Source organism: Mesoplodon mirus (assembly GCF_964341445.2).
Source record: "Mesoplodon mirus genome assembly, chromosome: 18".
Classification (NCBI taxonomy): domain Eukaryota; kingdom Metazoa; phylum Chordata; class Mammalia; order Artiodactyla; family Ziphiidae; genus Mesoplodon; species Mesoplodon mirus.
In genome coordinates, this window is record NC_138994.1 from 24,153,910 (window position 1) to 24,181,078 (window position 27,169).

The 27,169-nt window shown below is 37.2% G+C and overlaps 1 protein-coding gene across 21 annotated transcripts in view; it reads right to left on the reverse strand.

Annotated features, from left to right (window-relative positions):
- CEP112 (centrosomal protein 112) overlaps nucleotides 1–27,169 on the reverse strand; it is a 401,854-nt gene that overhangs the window by 281,821 nt on the left and 92,864 nt on the right. For all 21 annotated transcript variants that reach the window (XM_082604740.1, XM_082604757.1, XM_082604756.1 and 18 more), the window contains 5 exons: nucleotides 13,330–13,484; nucleotides 12,883–13,012; nucleotides 12,027–12,119; nucleotides 11,085–11,144; nucleotides 4,520–4,599 (listed from right to left, as the gene is read on the reverse strand). In XM_082604740.1, coding sequence (XP_082460866.1) covers nucleotides 4,520–4,599; nucleotides 11,085–11,144; nucleotides 12,027–12,119; nucleotides 12,883–13,012; nucleotides 13,330–13,484 — 518 coding nt within the window. The remainder of the gene's footprint in view (nucleotides 1–4,519; nucleotides 4,600–11,084; nucleotides 11,145–12,026; nucleotides 12,120–12,882; nucleotides 13,013–13,329; nucleotides 13,485–27,169) is intronic.

Sequence of the window (27,169 nt, forward strand, 5' to 3'; positions counted from 1 at the left end):
ACAAATTCTTAGAAATGCACAACCTGCCAAGACTGAATCAGAGAGAAATAGAAAATATGAACAGACCAATCACAAGCACTGAAATTGAAACTGTGATTAAAAATCTTCCAACAAACAAAAGCCCAGGACCAGATGGCTTCACAGGCGAATTCCATCAAACATTTAGAGAAGAGCTAACACCATTCCTCCTCAAACTCTTCCAAAATACAGCAGAGGGAAGAACACTCCCAAACTCATTCTACGAGGCCACCATCACCCTGATACCAAAACCAGACAAGGATGTCACAAAGAAAGAAAACTACAGGCCAATATCACTGATGAACACAGATGCAAAAATCCTCAACAAAATACTAGCAAACAGAATCCAACAGCACATTAAAAGGATCATACACCATGATCAAGTGGGGTTTATTCCAGGAATGCAAGGATTCTTCAATATACGCAAATAGATCAATGTGGTACACCATATTAACAAACTGAAGGAGAAAAACCATATGATCATCTCAATAGATGAAGAGAAAGCTTTTGACAAAATTCAAAACCAGTTTATAATAAAAACCCTGCAGAAAGTAGGCACAGAGGGAACTTTCCTCAACATAATAAAGGCCATATATGACAAACCCATCCTCAACAGCGTCCTCAATGGTGAAAACTGAAAGCATTTCCACTAAGATCAGGAACAAGACAAGGCTGCCCACTCTCACCACTCTTATTCAACATAGTTTTGGAAGTGTTAGCCACAGCAATCAGAGAAGAAAAGGAAATAAAAGGAATCGAAATCGCAAAAGAAGAAGTAAGCTGTCACTGTTTGCAGATGACATGATACTATACATAGAGAATCCTAAAGAAGCTACCAGAAAGCTACTAGAGCTAATCAATGAATCTGGTAAAGTAGCAGGATACAAAATTAATGCACAGAAATCTCTGGCATTCCTAAACACTAATGATGAAAAATCTGAAAGTGAAATCAAGAAAACACTCCCATTTACCATTGCAACAAAAAGAATAAAATATCTAGGAATACACCTACCTGAGGAGACAAAAGACCTGTATGCAGAAAATTATAAGACACTGATGAAAGAAATTAAAGATGATACAAATAGATGGAGAGCTATACCATGTTCTTGGCTTGGAAGAATCAACATTGTGAAAATGACTCTACTACCCAAAGCAACCTACAGATTCAATGCAATCCCTATCAAACTACCAATGGCAATTTTCACAGAACTAGAACAAAAAATTTCACAATGTGTATGGAAACACCAAAGACACCGAATAGCCAAAGCAATCTTGAGAATGAAAAACAGAGCTGGAGGAATCAGGCTCCCTGACTTCAGACTATACTACAAAGCTACAGTAATCAAGACATTATGGTACTGGCACAAAAAACAGAAATATAGATCACTGGAACAGGATAGAAAGCCCAGAGATAAACCCACGCACATATGGTCACCTTATCTTTGATAAAGGAGGCAGGAATGTACAGTGGAGAAAGGACAGCCTCTTCAATAAGTGGTGCTGGGAAAACTGGACAGGTACATGTAAAAGTATGAGATTAGATCACTCCCTAACACCATACACAAAAATAAGCTCAAAATGGATTAAAGACCTAAATGTAAGGCCAGAAACTATCAAACTCTTAGAGGAAAACATAGGCAGAACACTCTATGACATAATCATAGCAAAATCCTTTTTGACCCACCTCCTAGAGAAATGGAAATAAAAACAAAAATAAACAAATGGGACATAATGAAACTTAAAAGCTTTTGCACAGCAAAGGAAACCATAAACAAGACCAAAAGACAACCCTCAGAATGGGAGAAAATATTTGCAAATGAAGCAACTGACAAAGGATTAATCTCCAAAATTTACAAGCAGCTCATGCAGCTCAATAACAAAAAAACAAACACCCCAATCCAAATATGGGCAGAAGACCTAAACAGACATTTCTCCAAAGAAGATATACAGATTGCCAACAAATACATGAAAGAATGCTCAACATCGTTCAGCATTAGAGAAATGCAAATCAAAACTACAATGAGATATCATCTCACACCAGTCAGAATGGCTATCATCAAAAAATCTAGAAACAATAAATGCTGGAGAGGGTGCGGAGAAAAGGGAACACTCTTGCACTGCTGGTGGGAATGTGAATTGGTACAGCCACTATGGAGAACAGTATGGAGGTTCCTTAAAAGACTAAAAATCGAACTACCATATGACCCAGCAATCCCACTACTGGGCATATACCCTGAGAAAACCATAATTCAAAAAGGGTCATGTACCAAAATGTTCATTGCAGCTCTATTTACAATAGCCAGGAGATGGAAGTGTCCATCATCCGATGAACAGATAAAGATGTGGCACATATATACAATGAAATATTACTCAGCCATAAAAAGAAACAAAATTGAGCCATTTGTAATGAGGTGGATGGACCTAGAGTCTGTCATACAGAGTGAAGTAAGTCAGAAGGAGAAAGACAAATACCGTATGCTAACACATATATATGGAATTTAAGAAAAAAAAATGTCATGAAGAACCTAGGGGTAAGACGGGAATAAAGGCACAGACCTACTAGAGAATGGACTTGAGGATATGGGGAGGGGGAAGGGTAAGCTGTGACAAAGTGAGAGTGGCATGGACATATATACACTACCAAACGTAAAATAGATAGCTAGTGGGAAGCAGCCGCATAGCACAGGGAGATAGCTCGGTGCTTTGTGACCACCTAGAGGGGTGGGATAGGGAGGCTGGGAGGGAGGGAGACGCAAGAGGGAAGAGCCATGGGAACATAGGTATATGTATAACTGATTCACTTTCTTATAAAGCAGAAACTAACACACCATTGTAAAGCAATTATACTCCAATAAATGTGTAAAAAAAAAAATGCTGTTTTACACATCGACTCCCAATTCCCCAGCTGCAAACAGTCTTTCTTATTCCACTTGCACTTATGTCAACAGCTTGATACCTAACACTCCAGGGACTTCAAATGCCTACCCTGGACTATAAAATTGTTAAGAACAGGATTATGTCTTGAGCTATAGTTTCTAAACCTTCGATTTCCTTTCATATGATAATACAGTATATAGACATTGTAGGTACTAAACAAATATTTGTTGATTTCCTGTTATTTGAAGGAATTACCTCTTCCTTTATGGATATAAAATACACATCAACAAGCTAATGGAAAAAGTATAAAGAAATTACAAAAAAAAGAGACAAGGTAGAACAAAAAAGAAACAAAAGTGTGGTAAGTTGAATATATGAAGAAAATTGTGAATCAATATTTTAAGGAGGAAAAAAATGAATTAATGAGGGATAAAGGGAGGGCATCCCATCCATAAAGCAAGAATGCCCTAGTTGTGTCACTATTCAAGTGGGGGTATAAAATACAGTTATCTGGCTTAATGTTTAATGGACATTACAGTTCTCCTCTAAATTTCACCTAATTCATATGTGGTGATGTGAACAAATAAGCACCAATCCTGGTATAGATAAGAAACTGATATCCTATGATGTCACAGCACATAGATTATTTTAAGATGTCCTATTCAGCAACCCATTCAGGACATTTTACTAACAAGCAGAGTGAAAGAGAGGGAATGGTTATGCAATCTTCCCAGGAAGAATTTGATACTAGGTTTCTTTGATCCTGGATATTCTTTTTGGCCTTTCTCTAAATTATTCCTCTTTGGAGGTTTGGAAAAGCACAAAAAATGGAATTTGCTGATTCACTGGGAGTTAGCTAGATATACTGTGCCCAAGTAAGCTTCCCTTCCTAAATCACTTTCTTGGGGCAGGTACCCTATTGACCTTTATCCTGTGAAAGTTCTAATCACTCCAGACTGTAAGTGCCAAAGTGCATGAATATCTTCCCAACTGGACTATAATACAGGTCCTCCAGGAAGGAATTAGACATTGCCTGAAACATGGTGAGAACACAGCAGTTATTGAATAAATCAGTGTTCTCCAGCTAAAAACTGCAGGATAATACCTAGTGATAAGTAGGGCCTCATCAACTTAGTAAATGAATGGAAAAGACAAATAAAATATAACATTTTAATGTGTATGTTTACATACCATAAGACAAAACCTTTGCTAAACAATGCCTGTATAGTAGTCCATTTTTAAATATAACAACTGAAACATTTCATTACCCAAATTCCTCCCAAAAAAGCTACAGAGGAATTTCTAAATGTCCTAGATCTAAATATTATTGTTGTTATTGTTGGTTTTAGATCTGTTTTCATTTAAGAGGAAGAAAGCATCTGAAACCACTAAGTTGTCTTTCTTACCTTCCTATCATTTAAAAACAGCTGAACTGATATTTTTCCTTTACTGGCTAGTAATAAAATTCTGAAAATAGAGATTGATGATAGAAAACTGACTCAAGCTAAACCACAGCACGGTTATGATAAAAATATGATAATGTTTGGGTTTTAGTTACTTAATTTGGCTCACAGTTTAGAATAAGAGTATTTCTTTTAATTAACTGTATCACAATTTTACTCACTTCAAAGCCTCCTCAAATTTATGCATCTTCTTTTGAGCATCTTCTTTTTCTTTATCGAGTTCAGTCTGCAAGTCATGAACCTGCCATGACAAAGATGTAAAATTTACTAAAAGACAAGTCAAGTTTACTCATAGGAGAAATACAATGAAACAGTAATCTTAAATCTATTTTTAATATAAAATTAGATTTAGATTTTTCAAGATAGAGGCTTGGTTAACCATAATCATTTACCATAGAATTACTTTAATAGTATTCTTCCAATAATAATTTTCTGGTCAAAGTTAATCATTGTTTAAATGTACCTGCATGTGGATTCCCTGTAAAATAAATTGATATGTAAGAAATTCAAAGAGGGAGGAATCACTTTTGAATTTTTTTAACATTACACATTAACCAAAGGAAAGTAATCCAACAAGACACAGGAGAATACAATAAATAATGTGTCTATATTCCCCAAAAACATACAGGTTGTGACGAAACAGTCCTCCACTTCTGGGAATGATCTATATAACCATCTACTGAGTTGGGGGGGAAGTCCCCCCACCCTGAGAATCTCTTTACTAAATGTGGCATCCTCTGAACAGGTGGGATGGCAGCAAGAATAATGAGGGTCAAATGAATACTTCTCTTCACAGAAAGCTCTTCGTATGCAAATGCAGATAAGCATACCTAACATGGACCCATTATACGGATCTAAAAATAGGAAAAGGAAACTGCTACAGCTGGAGGGAAGGGGAGAGTAAAACAGCAGCTATGGTCCCACAGAGGAGACAACTGAGGGTGCAGAGCCCAGCTGGAAGGTAAGGGAGCTCAAGTCACTTAGCGGGTGGGGGTCCCGGGCACAACCTGCCGGCAATCCAGGTGAGGCGGACAGTGCGCCTGGTGGGCACAGGAGATGGGAGAGGAGTGAGAAGGATGAAGTCAATGAAACGCACACACCCACACACCCACACACACAGTCACAAACCTTTTCAAACACTGAATCAGTGCTCCTCAAAAATACCTGTATTTAGTTAGTTATTTATTGGTTTGGACAGAGAACTATTTAGCTCAAAAATTCTGTGTTCTTTGGCCTTTTCCTATTACAATTCTCTTATATTTTTTCCTTTGGTGTTTTAGTAAAATAAATAATAAATAAAATCAACTGCCTGTAAAGTGCAAGAGTGAGGACAGAGAGGAGCTTTTCCAGGACAATATTTGATCAAAGGCGCCTACTGGCTGCTGTGATGGCAATCACCAAGGTGTCAACTATCTCCATTTCCACCTCAGCCTTTTCTTTCCTTATGATACCTATTTCTCCTTCATGGACATCATGTCTTCTGGGATTCTACTGATGAATTTCTTAATGTTTTCTTTTGAAGAAACTCCTTTCTCTGAGTCACCTGTATCACGCTCTCCTCCCTTTGCTCCACAATATTTCTTCCACAGACCCCATTTTGGCTTCTTCCTCTTACTCATTCTTTTTTTTTTTTTTTTTTTTGCGGTATGCGGGCCTCTCACTGTTGTGGCCCCTCCCGTTGCGGAGCACAGGCTCCAGACACGCAGGCTCAGCGGCCATGGCCCACGGGCCCAGCTGCTCCACGACATGTGGGATCCTCCTGGACTGGGGCACGAACCCACGTCCCCTGCATCGGCAAGCGGACTCTCAACCACCGCACCACCAGGGAAGCCCCTCTTACTCATTCTTACACAGAGTATTATCTGTTCAGATTTGGTGCTTGACAAAAAAAAAAAAAAATACAGAGGACATAACGCTGCTCCTGTCCCACGTCCCCTAGTGAGGTCTCCTCAGAGCTGCAGTGAAAATCCAGTTACCAGGAAATCCCCAGGAGGGTTTGGGGAGGTCTTCCCTCACCCCACAGACTAGGTCTCGGGTTGTGCGAAACCACACGTTACGTGGAAACCTCACAGGAGCCGCGATCAGAGTCGCTGGCAAGTCAACGACACCTGACACGCTGGCCTCCAGCTGGCTGCACTAGCAGGGTTTCCCCTCAAGTTCCTGCTCGGTTTTCTTCTGGGGCTCAGGACTCTCTGCACGTTAGCATGACTGAGATTTACCCCCTTTGGTGAAAATGTCAAAAACTGAACCAACTTTGAGAAAAATCTATTAAGGTTACACGGTGATTATGACCGCAAGCTCTGGAGCCAGATGGCACAGGTTTCGCGCCTTCACAGGCTACTCGACACTGTGCCTCAGTCGCCTCTTTGGAAAATGAGGACGGAAGTCAGGATGAGCGTGCTTTTCAAACATTGTGATGAGTTAATAAGTGACTCCAGGTAAAGCTCTTAGAACAATATTGGGAACATGATAAATGCTCAGCAATGTTAATTATCATCACCTCCTCAGACTGAATACTCTACACACAAACATTTTCTTGAAAATTCAAGGTCATTATGAACACCCAAAACGGCATGCCACATAATGGAATTCCCTGTGGACTATTTGCCCTTTCAGAAAACGGCCCCTGAATTGCTAAGAATTTTGAGTTCTTGTAAGCACTTTATACCACTCACGATTCAATCTTAACCTTGGTCAAGTTCTAGCTGCCACTTCCTGATTGGCTTGTGCTACCCAAGCACCTTGATCTAATTTATCGCTTCTAAACTATTAGGACCATTTCTAAAGCAGGAATGAGACTATCTGGGTGGGAGAATGAGAGCCTTCCCTCTGAGTGAAACATGCATGTGTCAACACACAGGCTTCTGAGTTGGTGGCTCCTCAAAGCTAAAAGCTGTTTCTCATTTATTTTTATATCCTCAGCACTCAGCACAACACTTGGCCCACACTAGAATAGTCAATAAATGCTGTTCTGGGTTTGGTTTTTGCTATTTGTTCTTAATTGAATATATTTATATTGAATGCTAAAGGGACTCTTGGGGTTATACTTTTAGTTTCTACCTGTATTCCACAGAGCTGGGGGTGACAGCAATAAGGCTACTGCCAACCTTTGCTTCTGAATGTACTAATGGCAGTGGGAAATAAGCCTTAAATTGACTTGCTTGCAATCCTTTCCCTACTATATAGTTAGCATCAAAAATGAAGTTTAGGGCTTCCCTGGTGGCGCAGTGGTTGAGAGTCCACCTGACGATGCAGGGGACGCGGGTTCGTGCCCCAGTCCGGGAGGATCCCACATGCCGCGGAGCGGCTGGGCCCGTGAGCCATGGCCGCTGAGCCTGCGCGTCCGGAGCCTGTGCTCTGCAACAGGAGAGGCCACAGCAGTGAGAGGCCCGCATACCGCAAAAAAAAAAAAAAAAAAAAAGAATTTTAATAATTTAAATAATGAAAACACAAGCCAGATAGACAAAGATACAGCATATACTCTCCAACATGGGCGTCTGCTGTAAATGAGTGAGTCAGGCAGCCATTAGCACATTTATCAAGCATTTAGTAAATGTAGATTTCATTCCCTTGCACCCTAAGAAGTTAAGTTATCAAGAAAAGTGTGCTTGTATAAAGAAGAAAGAGGTTTGCTATGTGCAAGCAAACAGATGGCAGCAGACACCACAGCATACAGAAGAGCGTGGAACCGCGGCTGACTCGTGCACGGACCAGCCGTCGGCCCCACCGTGTCTCGCAACCACACTGCCCACCCTGCTTCTCACCATGACAAATACGTTGCATTGTGCGCCATGAATTCTATAAATCATTTCACTGCACAATTTCATTTTTTAAAGCTTCACTCAAGACACCTGTCCTCTTAAAGAAAATCAGGCCGGCAGTAGTTGGAAAACACTATGCAATACACATAGAACTGTGTAAATTTAAAATTTTTTTAACCTAATTAAAAGAATTATATATAAACACTAAAGACTGGAATAACTATTCCTAATAATTTTGAACTCCATCAGACTTTAGATCTCAACTGTGACACAGTTACATCAGAATTATTATAAGTAGATATTTCAATTCCAGCACATTTTAGGATATGCATGCTTAACATCTGTCTCATGAACTTCTTTCGGTAAACAGCACCATCATTTAACTCTCTGGTGCCTGTGTGGAAAACAGGCAACAGGTTATTTGTAGGAGGCAGGTGTTTCCTTGCTAGTAAAATCATTTAGCCTAACCGTTTCCTGATTTAACAGATTAGGACACTTCATCAAACAATGAAATTTAGTTTTACTACCTCCTATTTGTTTGATGTTCGAAGATCTTAAGAGCAGGCAATAGCCACCAGAGATCAATAAAGACCATTAGATAATGTGTGTGTGCTCAAATCAGGGACAGCATCTGATGCTATTTCTCTTACCTCAAAGACAAGTTAGACCCTGATGCTGCTTTCTTGTTGGCATGAGGAAATGTCATTCAGATGGCATTTCCTCCTCCTGAACAGATATTCAGAACTTAGTTTTATACCAGAAGTTACTGAATGCACACACCTGTAACACTGTCTGAGACAAAAACAAAAGCGCTATCCATCCCACTTGGCTATCCGGTTACACAGTCTGGTGCTAGGTAAGATTTATGTCAGCTCTCTGAGCAGTCAAAGAGGATATTCCCTGAGGGGGGTACAGGACATCAAATCTTCAAGGGCTGAGATCACAGCAGGTTTAATAAAGAAAGAAGAACAGATGTCAATTTAAAAGGGGGAGATTATGGAATTAATTGTAAAACAAAAAGTGGCACGCTGAGCGCCATTTTCTTCCAATACAAATAAAGTTAGAACATATGCAATATGTACAACTACACTTATTTTTCTTTACAGATGGCTGCTATTTTAAACACATCTTATTTACACTGAAAACAATTAACACTCTTTAACTAGTTACGTTATTTAAAAGCGAGACCACTTGATAGCTCACGGAAAGGGAAAAGCTGTAGTTATGACACCTAATTAAAAGGATTTAGGTCTGCTCCCTGAAGTGAAACAGAATAGGATGGGGGAAGGTGGCTGGCTAGGGATGAACTGAGCTTTAACATTCTGTTTCTTGTGTGTGTCCATCAGGGAGAGGGGTTGGTGCAGAAACCTGAGTTTACTCAGTGGCCGAACAGCCAAGAAAAGACCGTGGTAGGAGAGACTGCCTCTCCAGCCCCAACTCTGTATGTCACAAGCCCACAGGAGGACTCAACTTTGGGGTAGGAATACAATCTTGTATGTTAGTCAGTGTGCACCTTCCTCCTGGTACCAAACCCTCTGGGGTTCACAGGTAAGCAGATACCATCACTCAAGGAGGAGGGCTGACCACGGAGTGTGAGAGAGCAGTAGGCCAGGAAGGTGTCCCTGATGGATGGGGAGCCAGACATCTGCCCAAAGAAAGAACAAAGGACTAACAGGTACACCCAGAGGATGTGGATGCCTCAGGCAGTGGGGAGCAAGGCTTATGATAGTGCATGGTCTGCTCTGGGTAAGTCAGATTGTTAAGCAGCTGCATGGCTCAACAGTAGAAACTGAAAAAATTCTTTATTTCAGTGAAAGCAGTATTTCTCCCTCCTGTTCAGATATCATTTTGTAGGCATGAAATATATTCAGTATCTTGCATTGAGCTGTATTAAAACTGCAGGGGAAAAAAACTTTAACAATAAGAAAATTAATTATAATTTTAAAGAGCACATATTTAGGTCAATGCAGATTAGAAGAAATACTCACTTTTCCAAAGGACAGAAACCTTCTTCTTCCCAGACATTAAGCTGCTGGAGAGCAGCGTCTATGGCTAATTCACCCTCAACCCCTCCCCTGCATCCAGTGCCTGGTGTGATACCTTGCCCTGTGAAAGCATTTAATGCATGTCTGCGGTGACAATATGCATAGATAAGATGTGGTATTACAACATCTTTTAAGAATTTTGTGCTATAAAATCTGTCTAATTTTTATTTGTACGTATTTTAATTAGTTGAAGGGGTAACTTTTTTCTCATTTTCCATTATGTGGGTATTTTACAAGAGGATTAATTTGGTGGATGTTAGAACTGTAAATAATTACAAAAGCAGCAACAAAATCTTTGCTCTTTCAATTACAGTTATACAGCAAACAACAAATTCAAAACTCAAGTTTGAAAGTCACAGACATATAGAATTCTATACTTTATCACCAAAGGTGTCAACAGTGTGGCAGTGACCCTAGTTGTTACTGGTAACAAGGACACTAGCATGCACCAGTAGAAACAGTCACTACAGTCACTGCTCTAAATCACGAGAGACAATGACTAATCCATTTCTTACTAATCGATCGTAGTAGACAATGCTTTCACTGCTTCATATTCTTTGGTTAATTTCTTAGAGTTCTTATTACACATATGATACAACAGAAAAAAATAACACCCAACAGTCACATCACATTTTTACTGGTAGAAAGAAAATATAATTTCAAAAGATTATGAAAGGTGAACATAATAATACTCTTCTCTCAAATATAACAGAGAAGTGGTGTTTTAATGTTGATATAATTAAAAATCAAACTGAAGAAGCTGTTTATAAACATGAAAAAGAAGAAAAATTTGATTACTGGCTAACTGAAATGAACTCAGAAATAAGGGCTGGAATGCACGGCTGTATAAAAATCAACCCTCATTCTTAACTGCCTCATGTGTTATTTTAAATGTCATAGCTTCCCACGAAACATGTTACCTTTTTCTCATAGGTGCGTTTTACGTGATATTTCTCCATTTGAAACTTATTTTCTTGATCCTGTGAATAATAAATATTTATCTTTATTATACTTAAAATTGTTTCTAGGGTCAATAAAATTGGTAATCTAATGAAACAAATCAATCTCTTTGATGACAAACCTTATTTGAGTTTTGCATATTATTAAGAGAGCCCTACCTATCCAGTTATCTAAACTACAACTAGAAACATGCATAGCTTTATGTTGGAGGCCATAAAACCTTAGTTATCTGAAGATGTTACCACTCTCAAAAGTACATACTTTACAGTGAAAGAGAAACTTTCTGACCCTTAGAATTAGATCACTTAAAAATGACCAAACGAAGCAACATGAAAATAATAAGTTTGAAGTTATATCATATAGAAGTGCTTGGTATTTTTTGACCATGAGAGAAAAGGCAAGATCTAAAAGGTGTGAAAGAGGGAGTTCCCTGGTGGTCCAATGGCTGGGATGCCGCACTTCCACCGCAGGGGGCATGGGTTCAATCGCTGGTCGAGGAACTAGGATCCCACATGCCGAGCGGTGCAGCCAAAGAAATAAATTAATTAATTAAAGGTGTGAAAGAAAAAGAGAGAGAGAAATTATAAAGAATGGCAGATAATAATTTAAAGAGAGGAAATAATTCTAAAATAATAATATATTTAAATAAGGTTTATTCTTTTAACTAATCTCAAAAAAAGTAGATTGTTCAAATTAAAATTATTGTTCTTTTTACTCTATATCCTATTAGCATCTACTTTTGTTAAAGTAAATAAGATGAAAAATGATACAGTGCAATAAAAGAATCAGAAATGGCTACCTGCATTTCTGAGTTTTTTTCATCAACTCTCATTTATATGTATACACCAAGAAAAGGAAAGGTGAGTTTTAGCCATTATTCTGTGTAAAATTACAGGACTCACCTTTAACTGTTGCTTTCTTTGAAGTTCTGATTCCTGTAACTGCTGTTTTAATTGACAGATGTTCTGTTCTAATTCTTTCATCATACCAGATGCCTAAAAAGATTTTAAGAAAATAATTAAAAAATGCAACTTAGATTTTTCTACCATCCTACAAACTTCTGGTTGAATAAATTTAACTTTTTTCCCCCCTGAAGCTTCAGTTAGAATTAAAATTATCTATAAATCTGAATTTTTTAAAAATTTTAAGTTAAAAAATCTTTTAAAGTAAAAAGATAAATACTGCATGGCATTTAAAGTTATGAAAATATATTACTGATGTAAAAAGAATAGGTATATAGAAAACTTTTTAAATTTTAATTTTAAAACCAAATCCACTGGAATATTTAATTCATGAAATATCAAGTAATTGACTATTTTAGTATTGAGGCTATAGGATTTTCTTTGCAGAAAGTTTCAATTATTTGACACAAAAGTGTGTAGGTGCCCCTGAGGGTGTCTGTGGGCTCATATAAGTGTATGTGATGGCAGGAAAACTAAAGCATAACCAAGATTTCATAATAATAATAATAATATATAGAGTTACTCCAAAATATGTATTATTAACACTACTGAACATTTCTTCTCGGATTTTTATGTTTCCTCCTTTAAAAACTTTGGTAATTAAAAGGGTTAACTTATAGCAGACTTTAGTTTATTAAATATTTGTGTTATGCTATATAGACACTTAGCATTAAATCAAGCAAAGAAGAGACTAATTTAAATGCCAGATAGTAGTTAGCTTCTACTACCTTTGGCTATATGCTGAGTAAAGGAAATAAGTACTTTGTATGGCTACATCTACCAGCATCTATAATACCTTAGAAGTTGAAAGAGCATGTTCCTTTTTCAGAAGGTTTATATCAGCATCATATTTGGTTTGTAACAGTTTCATGTTTTGCTCATAATCATTTACAAGATGATCCATCTCTTTATGCAATGTGTTGCGCCTAAAAACAATCAGAGAATAAAACATATTTCTAATATATTTATAATCAATCTCAAAAATGGAATTTTTTAGTCAACCAAATCCAAATGCATTATCTTTCAATATATCAAATAAGTATCCACATTTTTATCAATTGTTTTTAAACAGTATGCTTCTTATATTAAATGGTACTTTAAAAAATTTAACAAATGGCAGCATTTAGATTGGAAACCTCCCAAGTTAAATGCACAAGTGTGATTAATTTTAGCAGATAATTTAATAGAGTTAATATCAGTACTTTATAGCCACACCTGAGAGATATCTGACTTCAGACAATACCTTGCCTTTACTTCTTGTAATTCATTACATGTTATCTGGTAACATCTCTCAAGTTCCAATTTTTCTTGAATTAATTTCTGCTTCTGGAAATTACTGTTCTCTGCTTCTCCAGTCAGCTGCTGGACACGGGACTCCAGTTCTTTGATCATCTGGTTCTAAAATAATAGGTCATTGTTAAGAAAGCCTCTAACTTTATAACAATTCTGTATCATTAAATAGCCTGAAGAAAAAATACAATGTATGAGAGATAAGAATATGAAAAAACAAATGTATCATAAACCATACTAATAAAAACTAAACAAACCTCTAAATTAACCAAGTCTTTTTTTAAAAAAAAGGAGTGCTTTCTACCATAAAAGTAAGGCTAATGTGTTTATATGCTTTTAGCCATTCATTCATTCACTGAACGAATATTTACTGAACCTAGAACTATTCTCATCTAGGGACATAGTAGTAAATAGAAGAGGTGAAGTCCTTAGCCTCCAGAAGGTTATATTCTTATGAAACTTAATAAATCTGTATCTGTTAAGTGAGTACTCAGCAGTTATTTGCTCTTCATTTGAAGTTTTAGAGAGTTTTTAAATTATAAAAGCAATGTAATATGTTTAGAAAAGAAATTCATAACCCAAATATTTCAATACAGAGGTTATAAGTGACATATGTAGTATCACATAAGTGTACAGGAATATTTTATTACATAGCTGCAGTGTTTGTGCACAAATTTTTCATTCATTTTTTTATTTATTTACCATTTTATCAAAAGCACTTCATTTTTCCAGTCTTCAAAATTATCACATAATTAAATCATTTCCTTCTTATTTGATAAAGTTGTTATGAATTTTTTATCTTTATGGAACTAGATAAAGGTGTTTATAACTAGGTACTTTATCTAAAATTAGGGTAAGCAAGCATTAGCTAAAAGGATAATCAATTTTCATTTGAATGATTACACTTCCAGTAATTAGAAAAGGTTAGGATGATGTTCCAAATAGTATCCTTTTATACTCATTCTAAGATAAACATTTAAAATAACGTTTAAGTATTAAATAATATTACAGCCCCAACATCCTGTATTCATTTCATTCTTTTATTTTAATGTTTATTTATTTTCTTATTAGTCATCCATTTAATACACGATAGTGTATACATGTCAATCCCAATCTCCCAATTCATCACACCACACCACCCCCCGCCGCTTTCCCCCCTTGGTGTCCATACGTTTGTTCTCTACATCTGTGTCTCAATTTCCGCCCTGCAAACTGCTTCATCTGTACCATTTTTCTAGGTTCCACGTACATGCGTTAATATATGATATTTGTTTTTCTCTCTCTGACTTACTTCACTCTGTATGACAGTCTCTAGATCCATCCACTCTACAAATGACCCAATTATATTCCTTTTTATGGCTGAGTAATATTCCATTGTATATATGTACCACATCTTCTTTATCCATTCGTCTGTCGATGGGCATTTAGGTTGCTTCCATGACCTGGCCATTGTAAATAGTGCTGCAATGAACACTGGGGTGCATGTGTCTCTTTGAATTATGAATTTTCTCAGGGTATATGCCCAGTAGTGGGATTGCTGGGTCATATGGTAATTCTATTTTTAGTTCTTTAAGGAACCTCTGTACTGTTCTCCCTAGTGGCTGTATCAATTTACATTCCCACCAACAGTGCAAGAGGGTTCCCTTCTCTCCACACCCTCTCCAGCATTTGTTGTTTGTAGATTTTATGATGATGCCCTAGAATGGGCACCAGTTAGAATACTGGTGTGACGTGATATCTCATTGTAGTTTTCATTTCCATTTCTCTAATAATTAGTGATGTTGAGCAGGTTTTCATGTGTTTCTTGGCCATCTGTATGTCTTCTTTGGAGAAATGTCCATTTAGGTCTTCTGCCCATTTTTGGACTGGGTTGTTTGTTTTTTTAATATTGAGCTGCATGAGCTGTTTATATATTTTAGAGATTAATCCTTTGTCCGATGATTCGTTTGTAAATATTTTCTCCCATTCGGAGGGTTGTCTTTTCGTCTTGTTTATGGTTTCCTTTGCTGTGCAAAAGCTTTTAAGTTTCATTAGGTCCCATTTGTTTATTTTTGTTTTTATTTCCATTACTCTAGGAGGTGGATCAAAAAAGATCTTGCTGTGATTTATGTCAAAGAGTGTTCTTCCTATGTTTTCCTCTAAGAGTTTTATAGTGTCCGGTCTTACATTTAGGTCTTGAATCTACTTTGAGTTTATTTTTGTGTATGGTGTTAGGGAGTGTTCTTATTTCATTCTTTTGCATGTAACTGTCCAGTTTTCCCAGCACCACTTATTGAAGAGACTGTCTTTTCTCCATTAAATAATATTACAGCCCCAACGTCCTGTATTCATTTCATTCTTTCTTCACTACAATATGAATTAGGTATATAATTTAAATTTTTGTGCCATAACTTCCAAATCTGAGCAATGGAAATAATTATGTCTAATGTAAAAATATGGTATGTAGATTAACTTTTAAAAGTATGTACAATTTCTAGCTCAAAGCCTGACACATTGATATGCTCAGATTTCTTCTCTATACACCCAATTCACTTTGCCTCTTTGTTAGTGATGCCTCTGCTTTAGGAGTTTCTTTCAGAAGATAGTTTCAATTTTTCAATATATATCCTAAACTCTCCCTGTTTCCTAAATGTTAATTTACTGGAAGAAATAAAGAAAAGAATATTTCTTTTGCCTTCCAGTTTTAAATGGTGGAAAAAAGGTGATTTGTTTTCCTTCTCTTGGAAATTACCAAAGAGAGACAAGATATACTAGAAACATAAATGAAACTCCATCTTAATAAACCCTACGAGAGGAACTTATATTTCCGACTATGAAGAAGTAGCTTGCAACATGTCATGCTCCCACTGAGAACAACTGAAAACCCAAAAAGATACAAAAGAAATCTATTTGAAGGCACTGGAGAACTTCCAAGGCAGCTAGGGCTTTGGGGGCCAGAGGAAGAAACACCAGAGAGGTGAGTCCACATTGTGTAAGCTGCTTTTACCTTTGAGGCATTTTCCAATCTTGAAGGATGAGAATGGGGCAAGGAAAGCAGAGCAGAGCAGAGGGTGGCCAAGCAGCCAGAGCTGAGCAACCAAAATCCCTGAGAGAAAGGAGCTCCACACAAGCAGCTTCTCCTCAAGGCATTTGGCAAATTCTTAACATCTACAGGGCAGGAAGCCAAGAAACCAAGATAAAATACTCTGAAAAGCAGACTAGAGTTTTCAGCAGTGTCACTGTACTCAGGAGTAAGAAATCGTAGATTATTCAAGGAGGGCCCTAATTAGTAACATCACAGGCTTTCATTTGGGACCTGTGTTGATGGCTACAATTAGGACTGGAAATGAATCAGCAGAAGACCAAAGATTACAAAGACTTCAACCCAGCCTTGAGTCAGCTCAGTCCGTGAATGGATCAAGGTGAGTTATCTCCATACCAGCTGCATCTCAGAGTTTAGGGTGGAGCCTCTCTGGAGGAAGAAAACATCATCCAGAGCATTTATTATTTTTCATACACAATGTCTGGCATTCAATCAGAAAATACTAGGACTCCAAGAAATAGAATCCGGAGGAAAAAAATAGAAATAGACATGCATATGGTCCAGATATTGAAATTATAAAACGTATGAGGAATTTGTTATCCTAACTCAAAATATATGAGGATGGCCAGCAAAATTAAATGATCAAATAGAAATGCAGGAATACTCCAGGAGAGAATGACCTATGGCTGGAGATCTTAGAAAATATCATCAGAACACAGTTATCCAAACTAAGCGGCATGCAAATAATCTCTTCCTTGGTTCAGTGATAACATATGCACAGGTTGCGGCTGGAAACTCTGAACCCAATCTGGCATGAAAAAGAAGAAAGAAAGGCTGGACTGAATGAAAAATCATACAAGCCATATTTTCTGGAAACAATCTATGGCTAGGGCAATTAAGGGAAAGAAATGACATTATGAGAAGCATTACTGCAGCTATTGAGCAATAAATGCTCAAAGAATTCTCTCACATACATCCCTGCATAGTAAGAAATTCATGCTATGATGGAACATGGTCCTGGTCCTATATACCCAGTAACTGTCTTCAAATAACTGGCCAAGGAAGAAATCTGTATATTGAAAGATGAGTAATAATCAAAAATGGGCCAGGATTCAATCTATATAAATATACAGTAAGGAAATGAGAGGAAAGGCAGAAAAAACAAAAGACAAATTAAGAATATTCACTAAATAAAATCACTTACATGTGACAGATTAAAATCAATGCCAAATGTGTCACAAGGAACATCTTTTACAATATGCAAAAAAATCACATATCCATAAAAACTTAGTAAACCTCACCTCTATAAAAAAAAAAAAGTCAGAGAAAAACTGTAAGATCTCAGGTAGTTATATTGAGAGACAGGAAGTAATGAAACATGAACACACAGATCTTAGGAAAAGGAAAACTAAAATGAAAATAGCTCCAAAAAAAAAGAATGGTTAGGGGGGAGATACAGTTTAAAAAAAAAATGAAGGAAAAGCTTGTGGAAAGCATGCAAACCAGAATGGACAAAAATTAAACACAAGAGCAAACAACAGATGTAGAAAAGAGAAAAATGATGGTTCAAATTTACATTATTGGTGTACCTAAAGAAAATAAAAAACATACTATAAGAAAACTGTACAAAGGGCACACCATAAAACTGACACAGATGAAAAATGCCACAGTTATGGTAAAGTTACTGAACTTCAAGGAAATGATCTTTTCAGAACATTAATCAAATATCACTCTCCTGCTCAAAACCATCCAATGACTTCCCTTCCACTCAGAGAAAGAAGAGATTATTATGGCTTCTCTGTTCTCATCTCCTACCACTCTCCTTTCTCTTTTATTAACCTTCATTTTTCTTTTTAGTACTTGTCACATATATTTATTTGTTTTTTTATTGTTGTTGTTTACCTTTACCAGTAAAATGTAAGCTCAAGACACTGCTTTGTTCACTATAAATCTCTCATTTCTAGAACAGTGCTTGGCTTGTAGTAAGCACTCAATACAAATATGTAGACTATCAATATTTTTTAATTAAAATAGGGTAATTGTTAAATTTTCAAAATCTCCATCCTACACATCTGTTCTTCATAGAATATACCAAAAAGTTTTGTGTGTGTGTTATAAAAGGTAAAGATAGAACACAAGAAATTCGAAATAGGGATAAAGGTATTCCCCCTATATTCAAACTATTTTTGAAAATCCGTTTTTCTTTTTCTTAATGCAAAAAGAAACATGTGATCCTTATAAGATATTAGAAATTGTTAAAGAAACCAAGGCAAAGAGTATTGAATTGATACAAATAAGTAATTCTCCAGAATTTGCTAAGGAAAAAGGGTTTCTATTAGCCAGAAAAGCAGTCAGCCATCTTTCTACAATATGAATATTGAATACAGTGGACATGAGAGAAAAGAATAAAAGTACTAGTTATATGAGAAAGAAAAATATAGGTGAGAGGAAAACATACCCAACAAATCAGAGAAGAAAGTCCAGGATGTTGAAACAATATTTTGATCTCAGTTGTCTGTATATCATTGTACAGAGTAACAGTGATTAAAAAATATATATTATATATATATATATATATATATATATATATATATATATATATAAAATATATATGATAAAATAGAAATAAAATAAGTAAAACAAAATACACATTGTACATATACCTATACAATCTGCCCCTCTAATAGGCAGTGGCAATGCAACTGGGTATCATATGATTACCTTCTGACTCTTGCATTCCAAACTGCCCTGAACAACTCTAACCTTTTCCTTACTTTGCTCTTTACACCCATACCAGCAGTATAATGGTGAGTAATGATCAAATCATCTCATTCAAAAATATGTATATGTAGTGTTTTTCCCATTTGAACAAATTAAACTGTCCATCCTGAATTTTATGATGGAAGACTTTTCTAACTCAACAAGATTATGCTTCACTTTTTATAACAACAACTCCTACTCTAGCACCATACAAGTATGAAGAGTGCACTTCCAATTACTTCATCAATAACAGAAATAAAGAGAGTAACTCTCACCCAGGTATGCAAAGCTGTTTCAACATTTGAAAATCAATTAATGTAATCCATCTCATCAATGGCTAAAGAAGAAAAATCACAGGATCATATCAATAGACGCAGAAAAAGCATTTGACAAAATCCAACACTGATTCATGATAAGAAAAAAAAACTCTCAGTCACATGTGAATAAAGGGGAATTTCCTCAATTTGAGGAAAAAATCTCTACAAAAAACCTACAGATAACGGTTAGAAGCTAGAAGCTTTCCAACTAAGATCAGGAAAAAGAAAAGGATGCTCTCTCTCTCTCACAACTTCTTTTCAGCATGATACTTGAAATCCTAGCTAATGCAATATATAAAAAAGGAAATAAAAGGTATACTGATCGGGAAGAAAGACATAAAACTGTCTCTGTTCACAAAAAGATGATCATCTATGTAGAAAATCTAAAGGTATACATCAAAAAACTCTTGAAAATAATAAGACATTAAGAAATAATAAGACACTAGAGAATATTATACTTAGTAAAGTAAGTCAGAGAAAGACAAATATTACATGATATCAATCATATGTGGAATCTAAAAAATAATACAAATGAAGAGAGGATCTATATACAAAAGTGAAACAGACTCACAGACATAGAAAACAAACTTATGGCTACCAAAGGGGAAAGATGGGGAAGGGAAAAAAAAAAAAAAAAACCCTTGGAAATAATAAGACACTATACTAGCTATAGGATACAAGGATACAAGGATACAAGGATACAAGGATACTTGTATCCTTGCAGGATACAAGGTTAATATACAAAAGTCAATCACTTTTCCTAGTAATAAACAAGGGGAATTTGACATTACAAACACAATACTATTTACATTAGCACCCCCAAAATGAAATACATACAAATATAACAAAATATGTACAAGATCTACATGAGGTAAACTACAAATCTCTGATGAAAGAATGAGAAAAATCAAAGAACTAAATAAATGGAGAGATAGTCCATGTTCATGGATAGGAAGATTCAATAATGTCAATGTCAGTTATTCCCAAATTGATCTACAGATTTAATGCAATACCAATCAAAATCCCAGCAAGTTATTTTATAGATATGGACAAACTGCCCTTAAAGTTTATATGGAGAGACAAAAGACACAAAATAGCCAATACAAAATTGAAAGAAAAGAACAAAGTTGGAGGACTGACACTGCCTACTTCAAGACTTACTGTAAGGCTACAGTAATCAAAACACTGTGGTACTGTCAAAAGAAAAGACAAATAGATCAATGGAACAGAACAGAGAGGCCAGAAAGAGACCCCCATAAATACAGTCTGCTGATCTTTGACAAAGGAGCAAAGGCAATACAACGGAGCAAAGATAGTCTTTTCAACAAATGGTGCTAGAACAGATGGACAACCATGTGCAAAAAAAAAGAATCTAGACACATCTTAAAAACTATCTCAAAACATCACAGACCTAAATGCAAAATGCAAAACTACAGAAATCCTAGAAGATAACATATGAAAAACCTAGATTATCTTAAGTTTGGCAATGACTTTTTAGACACAACGTCCATGGCACAATGCATGAAAAAAATAATTGATAAACTGGACTTCATTAAAATTAAAATTTTCTATTCCATAAAAGATAATATGTATTAAGAGGATTAGAACATGGGCTTCCCTGGTGGCGCAGTGGTTGAGAGTCCACTTGCCGGTGCAGGGGACACAGGTTCAAGCCCCGGTCTGGGAGGATCCCACATGTCGCGGAGCGGCTGGGCCTGTGAGCCATGGCTGCTGAGCCGGCGCGTCCGGAGCCTGTGCTCTGAAATGGGAGAGGCCACAGCAGTGAGAGGCCCGTGTACCGCAAGAAGAAAAAAAAAAAGAGGATTAGGACATAAGCCACAGACTGAGAAAAATATTTGCAAAAGACACATCTGATGAAGGACTGTTATCCAAAATATACAAAGAACTCTTAAAATTTAACAATAATAAAATAAAAAACTAATTAAAAAATGGGTCAAAGACTTAGACACCTCACCAGAGAAGATATACAGATGACAAATAAGCATATGAAAGGATGTCATATCACATGTCATCATATATCATCATGGAAATGCAAATTAAAACAATGAGATACCACTACACACCCATTAGAATGGCCAAAATCCAGAACACTGACAACAAATGCTGACAAGTATGTGGAACAACAGAGACTCTCATTCATTATTGGCAGGAATGCAAAGTAGTACAGCCATCTTGGAAGGCAGTTTGGCAGTTTCTTATAAAACATACTCTTACCATACAATCCAGGAATCATGCTCTTTGGTATTTACCCAAATGAGTTAAAAACTTGTGTCCATACAAAAATATGCACACAGATGTTTTGTCTTGTTTTAATTAATTTATTTATTTGGCTGCGCTGGGTCTTAGTTGGGGCACACAGGATCTTCATTGCCTCATGCGGAATCTTTAGCTGAATGTGGAATCTTTTTTTAGTTGCAGCATGCGGGATCCAGTTCCCTGACCAGGGATCAAACCAGGGTCCCCTGCATTGGGAGCACGGCGTCTTAACCACTGGACCACCGGGGAAGTCCCTGTACACAGATGTTTATAGCAGCTTTGTATTCATAACTGCCAAAACTTGGAAGCAACTAAGATGCCCTTCAGTAGGTGAGTGGATAAACTGGTACATCCAGAGGATGGAACATTGTTTAGCACTAAAAAGAAATGAGCTATCAAGCCATGAAAAGGCATAGAGGAAATTTAAATGCATATTAATAAGTAAAAGAAACCAATCTGGGACTTCCCTGCTGGCTCAGTGGTTAAGAATCTGCCTGCCAATGCAGGGGGCACGGGTTTGAGCCCTGGTCCGGGAAGATCCCACATGCCGTGGAGAAACTAAGCCTGTGTGCCACAACTACCGAGCCTGCACTCTAGAGCCCCCGAGCCACAACTACTGAGCCCACATGCCTAGAGCCTGTGCTCCGCAACAAGAGAAACCACCACAATGAGAAGCCCGCGCACCACAATGAAGAGTAGACCCCGCTCGCTGCAACTAGAGAAAGGCCGCGCACAGCAATGAAGACCCAATGCAGCCAAAAATAAATAAATTAATTAATTTTTTTTAAAAAAAAGAAAGCAACAAATCTGAAAAGTCTACATACTGTATGACTCCAATTATATGACATTCTGGAAAAGACAAACTATGGAGACAGTTGCCAGGGGTTGCAGGGAGGGAAGGATGAACAGGTAGAGCACAGGGGACTTTTAGGGCAGTGAAAATACTATGTGTAATACTGTAAGTTTAGATCAATATATGTCATTATACATTTGTCCAAGCCCGCAGACTATCCAATACCAAGAGTGAACTCTAATGGAAGCTATGGACCTTGGGTGATGATGCAGCAACGTAGGTTCATAAACTGTGACTGCTGTAGCATCTGGTGGGAGATGTCCATGGAAGGAGGCTCTGCATGCCAGGAGTAGGGACAGGGGTACATGGGAAATCTCTCTACCTTCCTCCTCCTCAATTTTGCTGTGAATAAAACAGCTCTAAAAAATTAAGTCTAAAAAAGGTAGGCCCCAAAACCATTTCCTTTACCACGCTATTCAACACATTTCCTCAGGCTCATGCTACGCTTGGAAATGGATTGTATGGATGATGTCCACACTAATTCCAACAAACATAGACCAAACACAGACCAAACAAGTAAGTCAAAGACTTACTTCTCCTGAGAGTCACTTACCAATTAATTCAAATAGTTCACATGTTTAGCACAGGAGATACATAATAAATAAAGAGCCCATGAAATGGGCCAAAACAACCTAGTTGGTACTGTCTGTGAAGACTGGCACAAGGTTAGGAAGTCCCAGAGCTGTGCCAAACAGAACAGCCACCAAAGGGAAGACAAAGAGTGGAAGTTAGGAAACGGGTTCAGGAGTAGAAAAGCAGGATAGCAGCCAATCAAACTAGAAAGACAAGGCACAAGAGGGGTGAGAGTGACAGCAAAAGAAACAGAGTGAGGCATGAGCAGGCTTGAAACAAAGAACAGAACCATTCTGATACCAAGTCTCAATCACTGGGCACCTGTGTTCAACACCTGCATTGCTGGAAGCTGGCACGGTTTCTGGTGCAAGGATACTATTAAATGTGGCCCTAGGGCTTCCCTGGTGGCACAGTGGTTGAGAGTCCGCCTGCCGATGCAGGGGACACGGGGTCGTGCCCCGGTCTGGGAAGATCCCACATGCCGCGGAGCGGCTGGGCCCGTGAGCCATGGCCGCTGAGCCTGCGCGTCTGGAGCCTGTGCTCCGCAACAGGAGAGGCCACAGCAGTGAGAGGCCCCCGTACCCCTACCCCCCCCAAAAAAGATGCTGATGTAGAATCACATTTTTCAGGCTGTAACAAACAGTGTGGGAGGGGAATTCCAGAGTTAATAACTACAGGATCAGAGAAGGAACAAACAGATTACCTTGCGTACAAAGAATATATTCACACATGGTGAACTCAGAGGTGGCACTCGGAAGACGAGGTTGGAGTTCTTAAAAGGACGTGGCTTGTAGACAGAAGTTATAATAGGCATCAGATTAGTAATTCAAGTTCTCAGTCAAGGGAAAATGGGACAAACTGCACTTGTGGGATTTGGAACAAGAGGATAATGGGAGAGCGACCGGCAGGCTACTGGAAGATTCCGGAATGAGGCAACAATGGCCTGAACTCAAGTGGTAGCTATGGAAACAGAAGGGGAGAGAGCAGGTCCAGGAAAATTTTCAGAGAAGTAAATAGTATGATTGAGTAAAATACTAAATGCAGGAGATGAGAAGTGGAAAAATCATAAATCTTCCAGGTTCAAAATCTAATATGCCAAGAAAACTGGCACATTCTTCCCCGGAAGAAATGCAGGCTGTGAAAAAAGAATCTAGTTCTATTACAAATACATAAAAGAATCTAGTTCTATTACAAATACATAAAAACCTCATTGAAGGGGTAGCGGGGAAGGTGATGACCTACACAATTTTGAAATGAGTGCCATCTGTGAGACCGAAGGCAAAAGGAATTGCACGTAAGCACTGTTCCCTAGTTGACAAAGTTGGTTGCCATGGGGATATGGATCAACAACTCTGATTATATCCATTTCTGTACACTGAAATTGAACAATTAGAAGATGATGGTGGAGGCCAAGTTTCCAATGTTGGATTGAGAATTTACAGAGGGGAGGAGAAGGCTAGAATAATCCATGTGGTAATGGTTTAGAGTTACAGACATCATTAAGAGATTATGTTTAGCTTAATACAGATATAGATGGTTACATATACTAATGTTTATAGATATGCATATATATACAGGTTTATGTATACACAAATACTCTATCTGGCGAGAGGACATAAAAGAAATGACACCCCAGCAGTAATAAGTACACCCAGCAAACAGATCTTGGTTTCTAATACCAGTCTCCTTGTAACCCACATTGATGGGGTGGGTCAAAAGGGCAGAGGGGCCTACTGTAGAATCTCCCAACGGCTGAAGCTGGAACAATTCAAGCAACAAAATAAAGGAATACTGGATTATAGCCCAGAGCATAAGATAAACATCCATGAGTCCATATTGATAAAAATAAATGATTCAATAAATTAATAAATGAGGGAGAAGAGACAAATCTCCCATGCAGAAAAACTCCAAATAATTTACATAGATACTCCACCCTGAAGTATGGAGAGTATAACTCCCCACTTCTTATGCACAGGCTGCACACAGGTACTTCCTTCCAAAGAGGACAGTATGGAAAGGCAAGGAGGGAATGCCTTCACAGTGGAAAACCTAACAAACACTACCTCAGCCAGATGATCAAGGTTAATATCCACAGTAAGTCATTAGTAGCATATACCCTTGATGTGATATGCTGAGAACAGCACTTTGCCTCCATGATCTTACTGCCTCAACCCATGACCCCAGTCTAATCATGAGAAAAACATGAGACAAATTCCAATACAGGGCATTATACAATATTCCTGAACAGTCCTCCTCAAAACTGTCAAGGCTATTAAAAACAAGGGAAGTCTGAGAAACTGTCACAACCAAAAGGAACCTAAGCAGAAAATACAATGTGGTATCTGGACGAGATCCTGGAAAAGAAAAAGGACATTAGGTAAAAATTAAGGAAAACTGAATAAACTATGGACTTCAGTTTATTAACATATCCTGTTGATTCATTGATTGTTAACAACTGTACCAAAATAACGTAAGATGTTACAAAGAGGGGAAGTTGGGTGTGGGGTATATAGGGACTCTCTGTACCATCTTCTCAAGTTTTCTGTAAATCTAAAACTGTCCTAAAAACTAAAATCTATTTTTCTAAATGGTCATCTTGTTCAAAATGATGAACTGGTGCTATATGGGAGTTTTTTCTTTAAAATTGTGAGGCTGGGAGAAAAATTCTGGTGGCGACTATAAAATGACAAATCCTGGCCATCTCAGAGAGTGACGAGCTGCTGTATGAATCACCACATGCCACTAACAATAATAGTTAATAATAGTTAACACAATACTTCACGTGTCTAGGCCCTTTTGAAACTCTTTAAACTTGATTCAGGTCCATGAATAGAATTCAGAGTCTCAGGGACTTTGAATGGAAAAAAATAGCTCCTCTTTATTTTCAGTCCCCTAACTAACTGACCTTCAGCATTTCCCTTTAACTATGAACACAGTCAACAACCAAGTTAGTATTAGCAATACCTATGAATAACAGAAACACAGATATTTCCATAGACCATACAGTGTTGGATAATCACTAATATTGTTTATCCTCCTCATTATTCATAAATTACAATAGTTATTAGGCCCACTGCTAAATCTTGATATTTACTGCATTAGTTTAGAAGCATATGGATTACTTTATCATGACTTTGATTTATTAATATTTTGATGACTGTAACTCAATATAATTTCTTTGCAATCTCATATATTTTATTAAATTTTCAAATGTTATTCTGAGAAAGGGTGCATAAACTTCACAAGATTGACAGTGGCATCCATGGTACAGAAATGGGTAAAGAATTCCATTAATAAAGCCTAAAATCTCAATAAAACTACTCACAGACTGTGTGTCTAAACCCTGGTATGAATAGAGTCCTGTACTTTACAGCTGTCACCTCCCCAAGCATCTAAGAATTTTGCTATCATTTTCATATTTATAAGTTCTAATATATTGTTTTAAAAACCCAGTGTTTAAGGGACTCTGTTTAAGACTAAATAATGAAGAATTACATATCTTATTTCAAAAGAACTTGGAATATTTCCAAGTAAAAGAGCAATGTAACATGCTACTCCACACTGATTTAGTTATAAAAATGTGACTTTTCTATCACCAGTATTTTGTGTTCTGTTTATCTAAATAAATTTAATACAGTTCAAAACTAAAAAAAAAAAATACAGTATTTACATGTTTAATTATTAGTTTCACACAAGAAAATCCCTGCCAATACTGAAAGACATGAGTCTAATCATCTATACAATTGTCTGCTTACAATAAATGGCACGGAAATAGAATAAGACCGAACAAAAACAGAAAAAAGCCTGAAAGAACAAAACTAATTTGTTTTGTTAAAAACAGGAACTAATTCTCAGTGACACTCTCATCTTTCATCTTAAGCCATGCCTTGAACTCTATCTTGTTTAACTGTTAAATCAGGAGTGGCTCAGCAAGATCTGTCTAGTTTTGATGATTCTTAAATTCAATGCTGCTGACAGACTCTGTCCATTT